The 21,628-nt window shown below is 37.1% G+C and overlaps 1 protein-coding gene across 1 annotated transcript; it reads right to left on the reverse strand.

The window, feature by feature from the left end:
• Positions 1-9,067: 9,067 nt before the first annotated feature.
• LOC139150994 (von Willebrand factor-like) lies at positions 9,068-21,206 on the reverse strand. The gene is made up of 6 exons (XM_070723507.1): positions 20,560-21,206; positions 15,711-15,759; positions 13,310-13,612; positions 11,945-12,201; positions 10,810-11,111; positions 9,068-10,510 (listed from the first exon to the last, which is right to left on the reverse strand). Exons 1-6 carry the CDS (start codon positions 20,656-20,658, stop codon positions 10,498-10,500), a joined length of 1,023 nt encoding a protein of 340 aa, XP_070579608.1. The 5' UTR covers positions 20,659-21,206; the 3' UTR covers positions 9,068-10,497.
• Between the last annotated feature and the right edge of the window lie 422 nt (positions 21,207-21,628).

Below are 21,628 nucleotides of genomic sequence, written 5' to 3' on the forward strand. Positions count from 1 at the left end.
TCCATGAACAAAAGGCAGATACATTGGAGGTTGCTGCACGTTTGGCCGATGATTATTCATTGACCCACAAATCTTCATTTCTTAGCAAACCATCCCAGTCCTTTTCTACAGAAACAATGCAGGTAAATTTAACTCCAGCTTTTCATCCAAGAATTTTTCAAAGGAGAGTTCAAAGGAGAGTAGAAAACAAATGACAACAGTTCACAGAATTCAAGTAACACTCCCACATCATCAGATCCCAAGTCTCAATCTCCTTCTGACAAACAGTTCGGTACACTTTCTTGTAATTATTGCAAGAAAGACGGCCATTTAATGTCAGAGTGTTTCAAATTGAAAAGAAAACGTGAAGGTCAAAGTGGTCAAAGTGGATCTAAGCCAACGGCTTTATTTCTTCATCAACTCAATTAGAGTCTAATAATGTGTGCAACACATTTTCTGAGGTTAAACCCCTCTTATCCCCAATTAATGAGGTCAAGGTCAATTCTTCTCAAGATAGCATTATGGGTATTTTCGAGCCATTTATTCATAATGGTTTTATATCACTTTCTAGTGATTTCTCTTCCGCTACCCCTGTCAAAATTTTAAGAGATACCGGGGCTTCCCAGTCTCTTTGTTGGCAGATACCCTGCCGTTTCTGAAAAGTCATTTTCAGGTTCTAAAGTTCTTATTAAGGGGGTAGATTGTAATGACTACATTCCTGTTCCTCTCCATAATGTCTATTTGTCTTCGGACTTTGTTTCTGGACCTGTGACTTTAGGTATTAGGCCTTTTTTGCCTTTTGAAGGGATTCACCTTCTTCTTGGAAACGACCTTGCTGGGGACAAGGTCATTACTAATCCACTTGTGACTGATAATCCTAGTTTAGATGAAAATCCAGAGCCAATAGAGGAAGACATTCCCGGCCTTTTCCCATCATGTGCCATTACTCGAGCCATGTCAAAGAAAACTTCCGAGAATCAAAATACTCTCAAAAATAATGTCACAGATGTTGACTTAAATGACACCTTTCTCAGTCAGGTGTTTGACACGGAGCATTCCGTTATCCCTCGTGGATTTGAAACTTCCAGTAAAACTTCTGCTGACCAAAGTCAGACATTTTCTAGATCAAATCTCATTGCAGAACAACACAAAGACCCAGATATTTTGTGTTTGTTTGACAGGGTAGATGATGAAGATAAAACTTCAGATAGCTCTGTTTCCTATTATACAAAATCTGGTATTCTCATGCGTAAATGGAGACCTCCAGATGTCTTGGTTGATGACGACTGGGCTATAAAACATCAAATTGTGGTTCCAAAGCCCTATCACGCTGAAATATTGCGCCTGGCCCATGAAACGCCCTGGGCTGGTCATTTGGGAGTAAGGAAAACTTATCATAAAATTCTCAGTCACTTTTATTGGCCTAATCTCAGGCAGGATGTAGCACATTTCTGTAAAACTTGTCACACATGTCAAGTGGTAGGAAAGCCAAATCAGACCATTCCAAAGGCCCCTTTACAGCCAATTCCTGCATTTCAAGAACCATTTAGTAGGATACTAATAGACTGTGTTGGGCCCCTACCAAAAACAAGATCAGGAAATGAGTACATGCTGACAATAATGTGTACATCAACTCGGTTCCCAGAAGCCATACCACTGAGAAATATAAAGACAAAGACTATAGTGAGAGCTTTAGTCAAATTTTTCACTTTATTTGGCCTCCCTAAATGTGTCCAGTCCGATCAAGACTCCAACTTTATGTCTGGTATTTTTCAACAAGTAATGGATCAGCTAGGCATTAAACAGTATAGGTCATCCGCCTATCATCCAGAAAGTCAGGGTGCTCTTGAGCGATTTCATCAAACTTTGAAAAACATGATTAGGACCTACTGTTTTGACACAGAGAAGCAGTGGGATGAAGGAATTCATTTTCTGCTCTTTGCTGTTAGAGAGTCAATTCAAGAGTCTCTTGGTTTTAGCCCATTTGAGCTTGTATTTGGACATACAGTCCGTGGCCCACTTAAGCTCGTTAAAGAGAAATTCCTATCAGAAGATGATGATTGTCTGAATATTTTGCAATATGTGTCAGATTTTCGTACAAAACTCTCTAAAGCATGTGAATTAGCCAGAGAAAATCTTGAGTCATCTCAGCAGTCAATGAAAACCAAATATGATAAAAGCACCTCAAAACGGAAGTTTGAACCAGGTCAAAAAGTTCTTGTTCTACTTCCAATTCCTGGCAAACCACTCCATGCTCGTTACTTTGGGCCATACCTAATTGATAAGAAATTGAGTGATTTAAATTACATCATAATAACACCTGACAGGCGAAAACAAAAACAGCTATGTCACATAATATGCTTAAGCCATATTTGGATAGGGATAATCCTACTATAACTCAGCCTGTCAGTGCAGTCAGTTCAAACCATTATGAAGATAGTGATACTGAAACTGACTTGAGTGAAAATACTCTAAACTCAAAGCTGGGCTCGGTCAAGCTTCAGAACTCAGAAATCCTGGAGAAGCTGGAGTCTACAAAGTTGGCACACCTCCAGCCAGAACAACAACAACAGCTGAAAGAACCAATCCATGAACATTTGTTCCAAGATGTTCCAACGAGGACAAACGTCATCTACCACAACGAAGATGTCTGCGACAGTAATCCAGTGGAACAACATCCAGACGGACTGAATCCTGCAAAAGCGGAATATCTCCAGGAGGAAGCCAAGTATTTGCCGAACAATGACTTTATTGAACCCAGTAAAAGTAACTGGAGTTCGCCGTGCATACTTGTTCCCAAATCAGACCACAGTTATCGTATGTGCACGGACTTTAGGAAGGTCAACACTTTAACAAAGACAGACACTTTCCCAATCCCGAGGATTGATGACTGCATCGACCGAGTGGGAAAAGCCAAGTATGTGACAAAATTTGACCTACTGAAGGGATTTTGGCAAGTCCCTCTGACGGATCGTGCTCGTGAAATATCCGCCTTTGTTACACCAGACGGATTGTTCCAGTACAAGGTGATGCCATTCGGAATGAAGAACTCTCCGGCAACGTTCCAACGGATGATCAACGACGTCATATCCGGGCTAGACGGGTGTGCAGCCTACGTTGACGACGTCGTCCTGTATAGTGACACCTGGGAGGAACACATCAAGCTCATGCGGAAGTTCTTTGAGAGACTGAGCAAAGCAATGTTGACTGTCAACCTTGCCAAATCTGAGTTTGGTTGGGCTAGGGTAACTTACCTCGGACATACTGTAGGACAGGGTGAGGTAAAACCTGTTGATGCCAAAATCAGTGCCATTTCAAGTTTTCCCATACCAAACTGCAAACGACAACTGATGCGCTTTCTCGGTATGGCTGGTTACTACAGAAAATTCTGTCCAAATTTCTCCACAATTACTGAGCCTTTGACTAACTTACTTAAAAAGAAAGTAAAGTTTGTTTGGTCAGAGCAATGCCAACAGGCATTTGATACACTTAAAGCCATACTGCAAAGTTGCCCCAGTGTTGTCTGCACCAGATTCCACTTTGCCATTCAAATTAGCTGTAGATGCTAGTGATACGGCTGCTGGTGCTGTTTTATTGCAAGAGGATAGTCATGGGGTAGATCATCCTGTTTGCTATTTTTCACGCAAATTTAACAAATCCCAGAGAAACTACTCTACAATTGAAAAAGAGTGTTTATCTTTGATATTAGCTTTACAGCATTTTGAAGTTTATGTTACTTCTTCAAATCAGCCAATAGTGGTTTATATTGATCACAACCCTCTTGTTTTTCTGCAGAAATTTAAAGGCAAAAATCAGAGATTGCTAAGATGGAGTTTAATGTTACAGGAGTTTAATCTTGACATTAGACATATCAAAGGCAGAGACAATTTAATTGCAGACTGTCTCTCTCGTATTTAGAGTTTATTGTTGTTCACTTTCAAGAAATTTTACTTTAGAGTAAAACAAATTTGAGTACTTAAATCCTTTCAAGATTACATTTGTAAAAGAAAGATTTTCTTTGAAAAATTTTCTTTTTTTGAAGAGGGGGTGTGTTATGTAGGTCATTTCCCCACACTCATCATGACCTGAGTTCAATTAGTCTAGAACATTCTCAAGGTCACTGCCCTTGATGACCTCACAACTTTGAATTCAATTAGTCATGTTTGGAATGTTCTGGAAAGTTGATTAGTTGTGTAAGGGAGATAATTTTAGAACAGTAATTAGCATGTCAATAAAAGTTCTAGATTGTTCTTATATGCCTTTATAAAAGGGACGTGCTCAGCTTCCAGTCAGACTTTTGGGATCGTGTCTCTTGTGTGTTACTAAACTCCAGCAGTAGTCATTCTCAAGACTTTTCAAGACCTTCACTGCCAACGCTGGATTTATACTGTGGACTTTGTGCAGCTTCAAGCCTGCAAGCCAAAGGACTGTTCATTCATCCGACTGACTGTTACAACTCTGAGACTGGAGCTTTGCCGTCCCAGCTGAGATAAGTAGTCTGTACACTTTTAAAGCTTGTACTCTATCCCTGACTTAGCAACTAGTTTTATTTTCGTAATAAATTTGTTTAAACGTTAACTGCTGAGTTCACCCTTTTGTTCGTTTTCTCTGCACGTAACATGTGTTTAAGATAAACTTTAAAACTGCTAAAAGAGCAACATGAACGCAATAAAAATGGCAGCCTATTCCACAAACGTGGAGCACAAACGGAAAAAGCCCTGTAACCGTAAAAAACTGTATTACAAATGGGTTGATAGAGCATATTTGTACCATGAACGGAAGAACGTAAGGCACGACCAGAAGAGCAAATGGTTAATAGTTCCTGAAGATATACAGGGGCCATGTCATGTAAACTCTTGTATACAATACAGAGAATCTTAAATTCAATACGTTTCTGTAGGGGTAACCAATGTTATCTACTCAACACAGGGGTAATGTGATCTGATTTCTTTGTTCTGGAAACTACACGTGCTGCCGAGTTCTGGATTAACTGAATCTTATTGAGTAGATTGCAAGGCAGACCATAAAGAAGACTATTACAATAGTCAAGCCTTGATGTTACAAAGGCATGGACTAATTTTTCTGTCGAGTCTTGATCTAAAAGATGTCGGATTTTACTTATTTTCCACAAAGCAAATGACGCTGATTTACATACATTGGAAATGTGTGGTTTCATAGACATACATGAATCAAATAATACGCCAAGATCACGGACTGTAGGTGAAGAATGGACGACGACATCACCAACTTGAATGTCGCACTCCCTTGGTTGATTTCCCTTCACAAACACCCCAACGGGGAGAACACGAGAGGAGGGTACATGTATACCCCCCTCGCATTGTAAATTTGAGAAACTGATGTGTGTAATGGTACAATCTGAGAGGTGTTACAATTTGTTTCGCACAAAAAATTGAGTAAACCCCCTTCTTCCTCTCTACATTTTTAGTAACCTCCCTTGTAGTTTTCAATATTTTGAGTGACACCCCCCCCCCAACATTCCTCGGACCCCCCGGCGATCAATAATGATAGCTCCCTACATATGACTGGAAATTTATCGGGCAACTTAGAATATAGAAATTTATCAAGTTTTCCTAACCACAGTCGTTTGGTGGGCTGTTCAGCTCTGGGACTATTCCACCCATAGACGAGTGTACAGAAGCGAGGAAGCGAGGGTTGTTTCTCGCTTCTGTACACTCGTCTTTGGGGCGAATAGTCCCAGAGCTGAATAGCCCACCAAACGACTGTGCTTTTGGCCCTTGGCACAGGTCCGTGGAGTTGCCGTGTAGTATACATGGAGAGAAGGGGCATGTACACACCGGCAACTCCGGACACCTGTGGCCCTGGGGAAATCAGGATGTGTTTGTGCAGCGCCCTCAACGTCAGGTTTTAATCCGGCGTACTGTGTCAGACGCATGTGTCAAGTGAAGGAATGGTCAAAGATGTACATGATATGGTGTAAAATAATTCATAATTTGTTTGTTTGTTTGTTTGTTTGTTTGTTTGAATACTTATTGTTTATCCATCCTTAAATGGTCTTTGATTGCATTCAATATAGAAATAATGGGCGACGCGCTGACCATTAACGTTTATTTATGGGCAAGGGCGAGAAGAAAGCCAAAAATTAACGGGGCGAGGAATGCCGGGCCCATTTTTGACCTTCCTCTCGCCCGCTCCTATAAGGGAGCTTTCAGTAATTACAGGGGGGTGGGCCGGGGGAATTTCGCGCACACCTATACCGTAAATTGTGACCCTCCCCCTATCCTCCTGTCTAAAATGTACTCCCCCTTGTCCGACATTCTAAAACTTGACCCTCCCCCCCCCAAAAAAAAAAAACCATTGCGGTATTCTCCCCAGGAATAACTAACACAGTATCAGCTAATTTACATAACAATTGGTTCAATTGTTATGTTAGGGACAAATTACAGAGGGGAGGGCTGGTGTTTTTTGAGGGACAGTCGCAATTTATCACTCAAGAATTTTTGAAGAGATATGGTATTTCATACATTTGAGGGAGGGTCACCATATTTTGTGCAACTATAAGAAGGCAAGATGTAGCTGATTTAGTGCTTCATCCAAAAACATCAAATCATAATACATGGGAGTCTATCAGGCAAATTATTGACAATTACCTCCACAAAACATGCCATGTCTGTATTTTATATATGTTTGATAATGTATTTAAATGTACTTTGCTTGAATAGAGAAGTAAAATGTGCATTTATGTACAAGAAATTGATTTCTGAATTTCATCTAAAAAGTTGGTTCACTATCCATGGTGTCTATGATGATATTATGAATAGTTTTTTCCAATACAAAAATAGGTAAATCTTTCCATTTGAGTACTCTTTATTATTGATATTAATTTTCTTGATTAGACTAGAGTGGTTATAAGTCTATGGTTGTGTAAGAAATTTGATTTTGGAATTTCACTGAAATGTCGATTCACTATGCATTGCGGTCTATGATGAAACTATGAATAATTTTTTTTCAGTACAAAATTAGATAAATCTGTGCATTTATGTATGCTTGATTATTTAGATTATTGTTCTTGATTAGACTAGAGTGGTTACAAGTCTATGGTTGTGTAAGAAATTTGATTTTGGAATTTCACCTAAATGTCGATTCACTATGCATTGCGGTCTATGATGAAACTATGAATAATTTTTTTCAGTACAAAATTAGATAAATCTGTGCATTTATGTATGCTTGATTATTTAGATTATTGTTCTTGATTAGACTAGAGTGGTTACAAGTCTATGGTTGTGTAAAAAATTTGATTTTGGAATTTCACTGAAATGTCAATTTACTATGCAAGACGATCTATAATGTGTACGTATTTTGTTTGTGATTTCCTATTCAGGAAATATCACATGGACAATCAAAGTTTTGGCCATAAAATCAGCTTCTGTCAAAAGTGACCCCCCCCCCCCAAGATAGGTTTATAAAATGTGACCCTCCCCCTTGAACTGTTTTCTTAAAATTGACCCTCCCCCCAATGCCCCCCTGCCCATCCCCCCTGTAATTACTGAAAGCTCCCTAAATAAACGCTATTGGTCAGCGCGGAGTCTGTTATTTCCATTATATTATCAACGAACCCCCAAAACCGTCAAAATTTACTAAAATTTCCCACGCGAACGACAACGGGCCCCTAGCTGCAATAATTGTAGCCTTGGTTGGTGGGACTTGGGCTTCTTCGCGCCTTGACCCAACCAGGTTGGGGAAAGGCGCGAGCCGCACGACAGAAGCCCAAGCCCCACCACCCACGGCTTCAATTATTGCAGTTACGGGGCCCCAGAACTTGTCAGTGAATAGTGCGCGCTGTAAATTTTTTGCAAATCCGGATTTTTTCAAAGAAGCGTCTAAACTTGGCCTACAGGTATTCAATTTTATTTTGTGATTGATTATGATCTTTGTACAAATTACATATTACGATGTTTACGATATTATTCATATTCACGGGCACATAAGTAAACCATTATTGTGTATTTGTGGTCGGTCATATGGTTCAGCTCGACCAATTAAAATGCGACGGACGGGCATGGTAATATAATCATGTTTAATTTGATCTCATTTATTCTGACTTGACTCCAACTCGTGTTGGTTATGCTAAGTCACCGAGCTAAACAGACTGTGACCCTGGAGCGATCATAGTGAGCTAAAGAACCAAGAACTTTTAAAAAACCATCCAATAATGCTACTGAATGTTTTAAATGTTGTGAACAAATTCTTTGGCGTAGTATCAGTTACAAAGAACACTGTACTTAACGGAGCGCTGTACCCAACTCAGCCTATTTCGCTCGAAATCACTTTTTTTACAAATATTCATTCAATTTTAATTAATTTGATAACCCAAGACTAAAATGTTGGTTGGGTTCACCTTTTAGCTTGTCAAGCAGTCGTAAGTTGTGTGATAAAGAACTGTTAATTTATGAAAATGTTTGCAAATCACCCGATTTAAAGATTTCCAAAGAATTTAACTCCACCCTGGCTCAGTCAATTTTTTTTAAATTTTCACATTATCTTCTTCAAATACTCCACAACAAAACGACTATTTTGTTTGGCAATGAAAATCTTACATTTTGAATAAGAGGCTTTTGAAGTTTGCTGATAATATTTTTAATCACTGTTTTTGAGTGTCAGTCTTTCCACCTGTGACACTTTTGAATGAGGATAGATACTGCAAAATAAAAGTCGTTCTTTTTTCTACATATACACACTTCTTTCAAATGAAATATTACATTTCAGAAAATAGTATCAAGTTCTTGACTTAAATTAATTTTTAACATTAATACCAAAATTGAGGTTTTTTACCCCAAATATATACCCCTTTATCCTTCGAGTAAACTATTGCTACCGTACTAAACTTTAGATTCTCTGCATTTTGAAAACATTTGGTAAGAGGGGTTTCCTTGTCATCTTAGATGAGAAATTTGAATAAAACTGTTAGCAACATGCAAGTCAACCTTAAATCCAAACTCCAGCCAACAGAGAACATGATGAAAGTGAAGAAAATCATCCGTCGCTTGGATTCACAGTTTAGACGTATATGGAAAAGGCTACTAATGAAAATCATCTTACTTATAATCTGCTACGTTAATTGATGTACTGAATTTGCCTTTGGAAACGTTCTTATCTATGTTAGTTTGATTTTTTTGGATTTTGTTTGTTTGTTTGTTTACGTCTGTTTTGCTCTGTTTTTATGGTGATGGTTTTTGTTTCCCATGATTTCTATCTTTTTTTTTTTTGCAAGTCTGATCACCCTCTACTAGAAGCCTATTGGTTTTACCAAACCTCCAGTCATCCTCAAAAGAATTTATCAAATCGTGTTGCGTTTTATTATTGCCCGTCTTCACTCAAGCTACCAGTCCAAATATTCAATATCAATGAACTTGAATGAGGTTTTCAAGCAGCAACCCGCCAGCCCCAGGATTCCTGCAATTTTTCACCACAATTTTGTCGCGAAAGGAATAGATGAAATCAAATTTACAAACGGTCGGTCGATGCCTGCAACCTTATTCTCTTTGCCAAAACTAACATGGATATGACGTCATCGTGACGTCATTGTTGGCAATTCATTGGTAAGAAAGGGACTCTTCACCGTGCTACGTACTTTAAAATAAACACAACATATTACTCTGTTTCTCTGTGTATGTGCAATAAACCCCACATAATTATGCTCATACTTTTGGAGCAGCCTTTCTCGGAGAAAGGGGCAGGGCTGGATTGTACATCTCATAGTAGGCGAGCAGAGGGCGCGCAGGTGAGATTGGAAAGTCACTGCAAATGCCCGGCCTAAAAAGAATAGGATCACAGGCTGATCTTCTGTCTGACGTAAGCTTTTATTTTTTCTTAACTACATCAGCACAAAAACAGCAGCCAACAAATACAGATCTCCTCCAATATTAAATCATCAAATTAAAAGAATCTATGATTGAAAGAGTACCCTACCTCGGGATCAATTAACCTATAAAGTTGATGGCACACATGTTCAGGAACCATTTGATGTCGATGAAATGTTCCTCGTGTGATCAAGTTGCTAATACAGTTGGAAGTAGAACAAAAATTAGTTTTAGTAGCAGTGATGAATGTCCACATACTGTTGTGACGACATGGTATTTCAATTCCGGGTGACACTACTTATGTCCGAAATCAATAATTCCTGTGTTAACAATATGGGGATTATTTTTTTTTTGATTTATCACGAAACTAAGACTCTGAAAGTTTACTTGTTTCAAGAAATGAGCCCAACAAGTGAAAGATCAGAAAGAATTGTTAAAGTTAAAAAGCCAAAAAATCTGTCCTCGAGGCGCATTCTCCTTACACACAATGCAAGAAACATGTAAATGTTCTGATACGATATAATGATTGATATTCGTGTGACTCTTAACATCGGATTTCGCCAACTACTTTTCTGGCTGACTTTCTAAGTCTATGCATCTATAGCTTTCTAACGTATCGATTGATTCTCTTGGTAATGCAGCCTGCAGATTGACGCCCATTGGAATCTGAGTGGTCCATCTAAGCTGGGCAACTGTAAGTGAAACAGATTGACAGTACATGTTACAAAGTCCACATCACTTTTGCAATATGCATAGACTTTAATTAATTGATTGATTGATGTCATGATAAGAGATGTGTAGTAACTTTCCATAGAGCGACTATATGCCTAGTACTGGTAATTGAAAATAGCAATAGTCCTGTAATGTCAATAGCCGGCGCATTTACACGTCCTGTGAACAGTTTTAAAAATACTGAAGAAATCAAAAAAGAGAATGCAAGATGAAAACAAAGTGAAATTGACGATTTGAACTCTGAAGAAACATTGCCTACCTTCCCTGCACTGCGAAAGACTCTGCCATCTCATCGGTATTGGCAGCCATGGAACCATCCTGCTTCATCAGATCATCAGTTTTGTCGCCGTTACTGTTGCCAAGGAGACCACAAGTGTTTCCTTCGAGGCCTGACCATGGATGAAATTCGAAGTCCACCACGCTATGAGTAGAGGCATACTTCAACCACCAGCCTCCTTCTCTTGGCCAAAGGATGTGCACCCCACTTGTATCTCGCTTGTACGTCATACCACCGTCACCATGGTCGATGTAGGCATCGGTGAGGACTGGAGCGCCGTCAATCTGTTAATTTTGGAAGAAATTGTTCATGTTTTACAATCCGCTCTAAATTTGTCACGTTCAAAGGGAAATTGTAACTTTCAGCCGTTAGGCGTGCATGTAATCCCGTCTGTCTCCTATACCCCTTGTGAATTTAGACCATTTACAGACTAATTCAGAGTTATTGTTCCACCAGTACCAGCAAGAGCTATGACCAACCCTTTCTCCATCTCATTCCACTGTGTACATTCAGTGTCATGAATTTGATTTATGTCTCTTGTATCTGTTATGAACCAGTTATATTTTTTTATTTTTTTTATATTTTACTTGAAACACAGATCAACGGGCAAACCCACTAACAGATCTGCGAAACAAAAAAAGTCACCCCATTACAAGACAAGATAACCATAAACACGCTACATTAAACTGAAAAAATATACACAAATCAAAAAAGAGAACTGTTAAAATGACTGGATAAATAGTTTTAAAGCTACACAGCGTAGAGAAAATATCTATATTACATTTGAATGAGATATCGTTAAACATAGACATGCATCTGGGCACTGTCGAGAATTTTCTGCAATTAATAGAACGCAAGTCTGGTTTAAAAAGGGGTTTCTTGCGTAAATTTCTACTGGGGGCATAAAAGCAGATTTGATTTAAAATATTTGGTCACCTTTATATTCCGCATATTCAAACTGAAACCTATATTTTCTTTTCAAAACTTTGGTATTCAAGCTTTTACCTTTTGCTCGAATATTTGCGCATGATAATCGAAATTGAGTAAACCTCCATCTCCACTAACGCAACGAGTTTCGTTCGTCATATGCGTGTTTTAATTATCCACAACCACTTACAGTAACGACGTTTTCGTGGCTGATCGCTAGCACGTGTCCCGCATGTTGACCTCGCGTTCTTACGATCACCTCGTCGATGCGACGTGCATCTCTCCTCAATATGGCGCCATGCTTCACGAATATCTCGAAGGTTGCTGTTTCGTTGTAACAGTCTTTGGTAAGCAAGTATGTGCAGGGGCCGTTGAAGTTATATCGGAGACCGTCAAACGTTTGGTAGTGAGGGTCGCCTTTGCCAGAACCGTTATCGCATTTACATACTGAAAAATTAAAAAAATTGACGGCACAAAGTCAACTTTATGAAGTACCAATTATTTTGACGTGTTTTTTTGGTTAGAAGTTTAAAGACAGAATAAAATAATGGAAAATAAATCAAAAGTTATAGCTAACTGACCTGGAGGGATGCTTTGTGAATTGTTCGCAAAGAACCCCGAGCTTGTATCCTCTATATAGTTTATAGAAAGATAGATAGATAGATAGATAGATAGATAGATAGATAGATAGATAGATAGATAGATAGATAGACAGACAGACAGACAGATAGATAGATAGATAGATAGATAGATAGATAGATAGATAGATAGATAGATAGATAGATATGGACAAGTGGTATTTCTGAGATAGTAATAACGTTCTACAGTAAAGGGAAGAAAATTGGGACCATGAAGAAATCATCGTTACGGAAACAGCCTGGCGCTACCCGCAAAATTTTTGCGTAGGTCCGCGGAGCGGAACTCATGCTCAGGCTCGCGAGAATGGGAGAAATTGATCCCATTCAGAGATATGTTTTAAAAATATCACAAAAGAGGGTCCAATGTTCTTTTGCCTTTCCCCCAATTGCCATTTCTTCTTTTGTCGCACAAATAAAATAAATGTGTGACAAACAGAGAAATGTCATGAAATTCTAGTTGCCTTCACTGGACTGAAAGTATTGAAAGATCTGTAAGACTCTAGGAAAAAAGTTTTTTACTTATTCGTTGCTTTTAAACAGGAAATTCGCTCCATTATAGTTAGTGTTCTGCTTGCTAAATACGATAGCTCATCAATCATTAAAGCCCTACTCACACCTTACATAATTTCTGGTGTGTACCATTACCACAGACAATGTAATTGATGTATTTAGTGTCATATCCACTAGCCCACGGGCAGTGCTTCGGCTTTATTTGCTTTGTTGGCTTTGCAGCCCTGGCCAGTGGCTGCACAACCTCGGCACTGTCTGGTCAAAATACAACGATCATACTCAGTTCTCGAAAACACCTTTTTCCCGAGAAGCTGTGATCAATAGTTTGACCATAGACCCTCGAGGGTCTATTGTTTAACGACTGAATGCGAACGAGTTTCTGTGTCTCCTATGCAAACGTTACCTACGTGTTGATACAGTCGACAGTATGTTCTCTGTGAGCGATCCATCTGCGCTGTAGACAGTGCCCAGGGTCGTGTAGCTCGTACAGCTTTTCAGGCCTTCGAACAAAGCACTGAACCTTACTTTGTTCCCTTCTTTTACACCATCGACAACCAAGTGTGGTGATCCCAACGAACTCCTGTGAGGAACATTATCCGTCTCGTAAAACCACACATCCATTACACCGCCAATGTAAAGGGACGTTATGTCAAAGACATCAACACTTACATCAGTACATGTTGCTTTATCCTGTACGGCAAGGGATATTTCTGAAAAAGAGAATAATGAGAAACTTGAGCGTAAACTTCATGGCAACACTTATCTGCTTGGATGAGCTAAGATAATCAACATTACTGATGATGACAAAGGAGAAAAGGTGGATTTTCTTGTTCTTAGATCTACAAAGCTTGTTCAGACTACACTACAACTAAACTACAACTGAGAAACTCATACATGCTTTCATTACACCTCGCTTGGATTATTGCAATAGTTTACTTTTCGGCCTTCCTTCATTTGAAATACGTAAACTGCAAACAATTCAAAATTCGGCAGCTCGACTTGTTACCAAGAACAAGAAAAGTGATCACATAACTTCCATTCTTTGTGACCTCCATTGGCTGCCTGTTCAACAATGCGCCCAATTCAAAGTTCTTTGTATTACTTTCAAAGTTCTCTGTAGCCATGTACCATCTTATCTTGATGAAATCTTGATTAGATCACGGTGATAGAGGGACAGTGATTAAACGTTGTACCCAGTCACACCTTACATTCACACAGCTTACTATGGAGATAGAGCGTTTTCAATTTGTGTCCCTCGTTTGTGGAAGTCTTTACCGTCACACCTTCGTGCTCTTCAGTCATTTGATAGTTTAAAAGTAGGGTAAAAACTTACCCTTTCAAGTAATTTTACACATGAGTTTTATTATATTTTGAGCTATTTTTAACCATTCCGTGATTTTATCAGTTGTTACTTTTATTGAATATTTTTATTGCTGTTATTTTTCACTACTTATTGTAAAGTGCATTGAGATATTTAAATATGTAATGCAGTGTATAAGAAATAAAGATTTTGATTATGATTAAACTTCTATATTAAAGTACTTGAAGAAAATCTTATTTAAGGCGTATATCAAGTGTTCAGCCTTCTCTTACTTTTCTATAACGACATGCTCACGCTATGGAGCGTTTTGGCGTCGACAATAATATTAATTCTTTTTGATAAATTTGAACAAAAATGTCTGTTGCGAGCGAACCTAAGTAATGTCTATATCTCAGACACTCTGCGGTTGATGACTAATTGTTTTGAAACCTTGGGATGAGTCAAGTCCATTTCCTGAAATGGTGAGGGTGTCGTATCGTCTATGCCGTAAATTGGAGACTGCAATCCTTTGTGTGTGCAGCTAAAATACTTATACAATCAACTGTTCTAATTAAACTAAAAGCAGCTTCGACGAGCAGTTTTTGAATTGTTATCCAAAATACCAGGTATTACCCTATATCTGAAACAGAGAACTATTAATCTTTATAGTAGGTGTGTATGACTTTGTATATCACGTTCTCAGTATTACTGCGCGTATTATTATCTTTTGGGGTGTTTTGCTCGGTTTTTTCCTCACGTTTGAAATCGACATCGAAATCGAATTTGCACAGCGCATAAATTGTGTAGACTTTCTATTTATACTGAAAAGCTTACAGTTTTAATAATATAGCAGAAAAAAATGCTAGTTTCGCCGTTTGTTAGTTTTTTAGCAAAAGAGAAAGACCCATCTACCTTTGCATACAAAATCAAGGAAGGCACAGAGAAATAAATGCATCAGCTTTTTGTTAACGTTTCTGTACTTGACATGCGCATTGCGTGCCGGCCCTGTTACGATACCATCTTCTTTCATTTTATGCCACGTAGAGGATGTAGGCGTATAGTAAAACTATCCTTCAATAAAACGATCACTTACTCTCATAGTAAGTATCGATAGCATAAAACCCTGAGTATTTAATAGCATCGGGATTAAATAACATCGCAATATTGTCTCGTCTCTTCGGCCAATTACGATGGATCAATGAGGCCGCAGGAGTAATTTTATAATACCTGTAATAATTCTAATTCATACCTGTAATTTTTATTTCGCGCCAGTAATTATTATTGTATTATTGTATTTTATCCTACATGCTAAAAAGAAATATAATGGACATTCTGCTTTTGCAGCAAACCCTTTATACGATATTATACACCCTTAGCTCAAATAATCTGATTTTGCAAAAAAAAAAAAAATCCCATGCTGTTACTGTTACGTGTTTTCCTTTTCGAAAAATCTGAGTTTTTAGTCTTAGCTGACTGTATGAGGGCAAATGAAGGAGAAGTAGACTCACTTTGTCCGGGAGGTGGTGGTGGTAAAAAAAATCTCTTTTCCTCATGTGCCTGCAGAGACAAAATAATAAGTGTGTGGTAAAGCACAACTCAAACGATAGATAGATAGGTAGATAGATAGGTAGATAGATAGATAGATAGATAGATAGATAGATAGATAGATAGATAGATAGATAGATAGATAGATAGATAGATAGACAGATAGATAGATACATAGATACATAGATAAATACATACATACATACATACATACATACATACATACATACATACATACATACATACATACATACATACATACATACATACATACATACATACATACACGGATAAAGATGAGTAGAGAGATAGAAGGATGTATACAGACAGATAAATGGATAGATGAATAGATGGATAGACGTACTGATAGTAGGTGAGCGGCAGGCTCAAATATATTTCAGACTTAATGTACCAACCTTACATACAGCCATATCAGACATCATTTGAAAGCTTTAATATTATCTTTATTTCAAGAAAATTGACTGTGTAGAGCTGCCAAGTGGGACCATAACCCCTAATTTGCATGATTATCATGGATACCTAATTAGCATATATGTGATATAAAATTACGAAATTCATTGTTAACTGCTCTAAACATTCTTTTACACTGTCTAGTGATATATCAAATTAAAGGTATTTGCATGTAAAATACAAAATGGATATCCAAAAAGATATCTAAATTAATTTCACTGAAATATTTTCGTATTTATATTGAAAAAATATATTTCCCTTTTGAATAACAATATTATAGATATTTTAACACATACAGCCACATCATACAGCCATATCATACATCATTTGAAAGCTTGTTACCTCTACTTGAAGAAAATAGACAATATTTAGCCGTAGCCCCTAATTTGCATAAAACACACGGGTATTCAATTTGCATAAATGCGATATAATATTAGAAATGTATTATTAACTACTCCAGACATACTTTTAAACTATAAAGTGATATATCAAATGAAATGTATTTGCATGTAGAAAACTAAATCAATATCCAAAAAGATATTTAAAATCATTTCACTGAAACATTTTCATATTTATATTACAAAAAATATTTTTTCCCTTTTGAATAGCAATATTTAAAAAAAAATTAACATGTAAAGCCAATCGTACAGCCATATTTTACGTAATTTAAAAGCTCACTATCTCTGCTTCAAGAAAATTGACAATGTTGAGCTGTCAAGTACAGTCGTGGCCCTTAATTAGCATAATTAACACGGTACCAAATTTGCATAAATGCGATATAAAATTAGAAATTTATTAACTACTCTGAACAAACTTTTAAATATCCAGTGATATATCAAATGAAACGTATTTGCATGTAGAATGCAAAATGGATATTCAAGGAGATATTAAAATGATTTTACTAAAATGTGTTCATATTAATGTAGAAATATATATTTTCCCCTTTTGAATAACGATATTTTAATAATTGTAACACATAGAACCGCATCATACAACAACATCAAACGTCAATTGAAAGCCTACTATCTCTGCTTCACGAAAATTGAAGAAATATATGCAGCTGCCAAATAGGGCCGTAATTCTTTAATTTGCATAATGCATCCGGGTGCCTAATTTGCATGAATCCGATATAAAATTACAAAAGTCCATTGTTAAGATATCTAACCGTACTTTTAAACTATCGAGTAATATATCAAATGAAAGGCATTTGCATGTAGAATAAAATTATGAACTTCAAATCTGTATTCAAAATATTCTCATTAAATATTTCATTTAAATCGTAAATATCTTGACTTGTTTTAATATTCAAAATATTGTGTAGTAAATACAAACAATGCCCACATTAAAGAGATAAATATCTGAATTTGTTTTGCAATTGATTTTGTTTATTGAGGATACTCAGAGTGGAACCTTTCCCTGTCTAATTCCCATATAGCTGAACAGCAAGAACATATAAAACCAATTGGAACTTATTCGGGATAATTGGATCTTCATATTTTTCAAATTTTCTCAAACGTGTTTGGTGTCCTGTAGCTGAGTGTTGAAGTGTTACAAATTACTCTTAAAAACAAGTAAAAAGAAAAGCGGATGAGTTAAAATTTGCAAATTAAACCAACGTTACTTCACAATCCAATTTTCCCAAATTAGTTCCAATCTTGTTATAAATAGCTGTGTGTTGAATGGCCCTTTTGTATTATTGATGTCATTTTATTTTGAATTTCTCTAGAAATCTTGTTTTAATGCATAATCACTTGTTACCACATCTGTGTTACATCTAACGTTTAAGTTCAGTTATGTGTAATATGTAGACGGAAGGTGCCATATTTCATTTTATCGTATTTATTGTTATGTAATAAAGGGAAAGCAACTCAACACATCGTTTATGTCTTCGTTATTTGGGTTTTGTGTATTGTGTACATATATGTGTACATTGTCAGTGTATATTATGTTTGGCTGTTTTGTATAAAGTGTTGATTAGCCATGGCGATTATTCCAGTTAACAGTAAAATACTGACACCACTTTCAAGTTGGTACCTCATACCAAAAATACAAGTGCACAAAATGACTCCCACCAGGAAACAAGTTCATAGGCCGCCCAATTATAAGTGGATGATGCAGTCCAACCTTTCACAGATCAGAATTCATTAACTATTTTCTTAAACAAATAGTGAACAAACAAACAACACACATCAAAAATACAACATATTTTGCACGGAAAATTGAGAAAAAAAAAATTCCGACCAATGCGACTTTGGTAACACTAGACATTGTGTCAATGTACAGTAATACAGCGCACAATGAAGGGACGGAATCAGTCGACAGAGCATTAAATCAGGAAAGATCATCAAATGATTACATAATCAAACAACCAGCAACAAAATACATGATAGCTATGCTGAAAATGGTCTTGAAAAACAACAGGTTTCAATTCAACAATGAATTTTACCGTCAGATATTTGGGTGCAGTATGGGATCTCCAGCTTCACCAGAAATTACGGACATTACATTTCACGAGACAAAATGGAATACTTTAGCAACACACAGAACAAATATCGCTCTGACGGAGATTCGGAGACGATGGATGATTTTCATTTGAACTCAACAGGAGCTTAATGAACTTATATCAAACATTAAAAAATGCACCGTACTTTCAAATTTTCGAAAGCTCTACTCAAGAAATCATATCGTTCGACCTCATTGTCTATAAAGGTCATCGGTGCAACAAAAAGAACATTCTCGACTTCAGAACACACACACACAACCAACAGATACATTCCAGTTCATGCATCCAAACGGCAACATTCAAGGACCTTGTTAAACGCGAAACATTACGATACATAAGAACAATCATGCAAACACAAGACAATACAAAATACAAGATATTTTCGAGATACAAGTAATGAAATGTTTTAAAACATACATTCAACAAAAAGGTGATCATTTTCAGAACTCATTTAAGCTGTTTGTTCTCCATGTTCCATAGTATGCACTTTTTTCACATCATAATGCTTGTGGTTGCGTTGATACTTTTGTAATTATTTTTTTAAATACCGTTATTCAGAAGGGGAAAATATTTTTGTACATAGAAATGAAAATATTTCAGTAAAATCACTTGCAATATCTCTTTTGATATCAATTTTGTGTTTTACATGCAAATAACATTCATTTGACATTTTACACTATAGTTTAAAAGTATGTTTAGAGAAGTTAACGATAAATTTTTAATATTATATCGCAATTATGCAAATTGGGTATCAGTGTGAATTATGCAAATTAGGGGGTATGGCCCTACTTGGCAGTTCCTCATCGTCAATTTTCTTGAAGTAGAGATAATAAGCTTTCAAATGATGTATGATGTGGCTGTATGTAAAGTGGGTACATTAAACTCCTAAAATAAGCCCCTTTTTGTGGATTCGCCGCTCACCTATAGGGAGAGGCGGGAGAGAAAGGGGTGGGACGGAGGAAAGTGGACGGATTTTACTGGATAACGCCGGTTAGACCATGGCCGTAGTCCATACTGGCAAATAAAACGTCCCTGCTCCGACAGTGTTCTTACTTTGGAATAATTCTGGACTGGCCATTTGGAAACAAAATAACCAAAAAGGGTCAGGTGCCTATAGAACAACTTAATTGTAGATATTAGCGTCAAAGAAACGCCGATGTGCGATTGTTCATTCGGCGACTAGACATACATTCCAGTCAGCAAAAGGGACATATTACTGACCAGAGTAAAGGGTAGAGGACCGTACATACAAGTGAGCGAGTATTAGTAGTGGCCGGGATATATACATATGTTTTTTAAACTTCCGAAAAGAGTTCCTTTGGCGGGGAAAATTCGTATCTATGCAGTCAGTATCGCGTAATGGCCTTCAGGACCACCTTGTTTTAACACTATCAGATCCGCCGCTGGTTTTGTCAAAGTTCTCACTGTAATAACTTATCATGTACAGTGGAAAGAAGAAGAGAGTGGCTCTATTGCAAGAAATGTGTAAAGACAGACGGGATTTTATGAAAGGTGGGCGGTTGGAGAGTAATGGGGTGACTGGAGATCATTTTCACTTGAGAACAGCAACGGTAACAAACGGTTACAAACTCGTTTTTCGACCAGTGAAGTCCACATGTATGCTTTCGACAAACTGAATCTGTTTTTTCTCAATGGGAATTATTTTTGCTGTGAGTTCGTTAAATTTGGCATCTACAATTCTTTGTCATTTCCTTGACGGATTGTACGCTACACAATAAGGCCGAGAAAGGGTGGCTAATTGGCGGACGAAGAGGGAGAAAAATGCTAACGAGATCAAGCGGCAAATTTGTGATAAGATATTCGTCATTCAAACTTACCTGTTCATTTTTTCGGTCAATATTCCTAAAAGGAAACCTTGACGATAGAGCAAGCCCGAACAGAACGAATTCCACCAGCAAAATAAACAACTTCGACATCTCTTCAAAAATTACCACGCAGGATATATGCTGTAAACTGGTAACTTTTACTGTTTCAGGATTTGGTCCACTTGCCTCGTAAACCAAAGAACACGATATTTATACAAACTTTCAAAACACTGCTGACGTCATGGTAGCTATGACAACGTACAGAATTAAGAAACTTTGACAGAGTTGTATCTCAGTTTGACATCCCTTTTATATTTTAATTACGCAAATGCTCAAGAAAATATTAAAATCTGGTTACATGTGGCAGAGGTATTAGTAATCTAGAACAATAACCCTGGCATGCCATGAATAGATATATTGTTCTCTCTTTTCTGCACATCATATCTGCGGTGCCGCATCCGTTAGGGCGTGGTGAATAGACCTCTGCAGTACTCGGTTCAGGATTTTGTGTTGTTTTCACTTAATATGGAAGGTAGCAGTGATAATCATTTACTTTACACATTTCTGACGTAAATGTCTTTTTTGTGCTGGGAAATTTACGCATTTTTAACAAAGAGTGATTATTGCTATGAACCATAAGTTCATATTCACATAAGTAAATCTCATATATATATATATATATATATATATATATATATATATATATATATATATATATATATATATATATATATATATATATATATATACACACATGCCGAATAGGATTTTCCTTTTGTCTTACTCCGACTATATCTAAATATATTTTGGTCATACGCTTAAATAACCAATAACAGTTAGATCATAGTTCGGTGACAGTGAGCAGCTTGTCATGACTGTAGGCTTTGATAGTTGATAGTTGAAATGTTAGTAAGTGATCATGAAAAAGTTATTTCTGAGCGGTATTTACGATTTGTATCTCTATAGCTCCGAATTATAAACGTGTATGATTGCTTCTGGTTTTGTGATCCTTGTACTTTTGTTTTGATGAAACTTATCTGCTTCAAGTGAATCAATGTCTCCCTGGCTCCTTGCATCCCTA

Source organism: Ptychodera flava, chromosome 15 (assembly GCF_041260155.1).
Source record: "Ptychodera flava strain L36383 chromosome 15, AS_Pfla_20210202, whole genome shotgun sequence".
NCBI classification, from domain to species: Eukaryota; Metazoa; Hemichordata; class Enteropneusta; family Ptychoderidae; genus Ptychodera; species Ptychodera flava.

What these genes read in the sequence shown, in the direction of transcription:
- LOC139150994 (XM_070723507.1), bottom strand. Translation starts at nt 20,658, where the DNA reads ATGTCGAAGTTGTTTATTTTGCTGGTGGAATTCGTTCTGTTCGGGCTT. An exon ending in ACTGTCGACTGTATCAACAC is followed by an intron (nt 12,202 to 13,309) that starts GTAGGTAACGTT and finishes TTAATTTTTCAG; the next exon opens with TATGTAAATGCGATAACGGT. An exon ending in GCCACGAAAACGTCGTTACT is followed by an intron (nt 11,112 to 11,944) that starts GTAAGTGGTTGT and finishes CAAAATTAACAG; the next exon opens with ATTGACGGCGCTCCAGTCCT.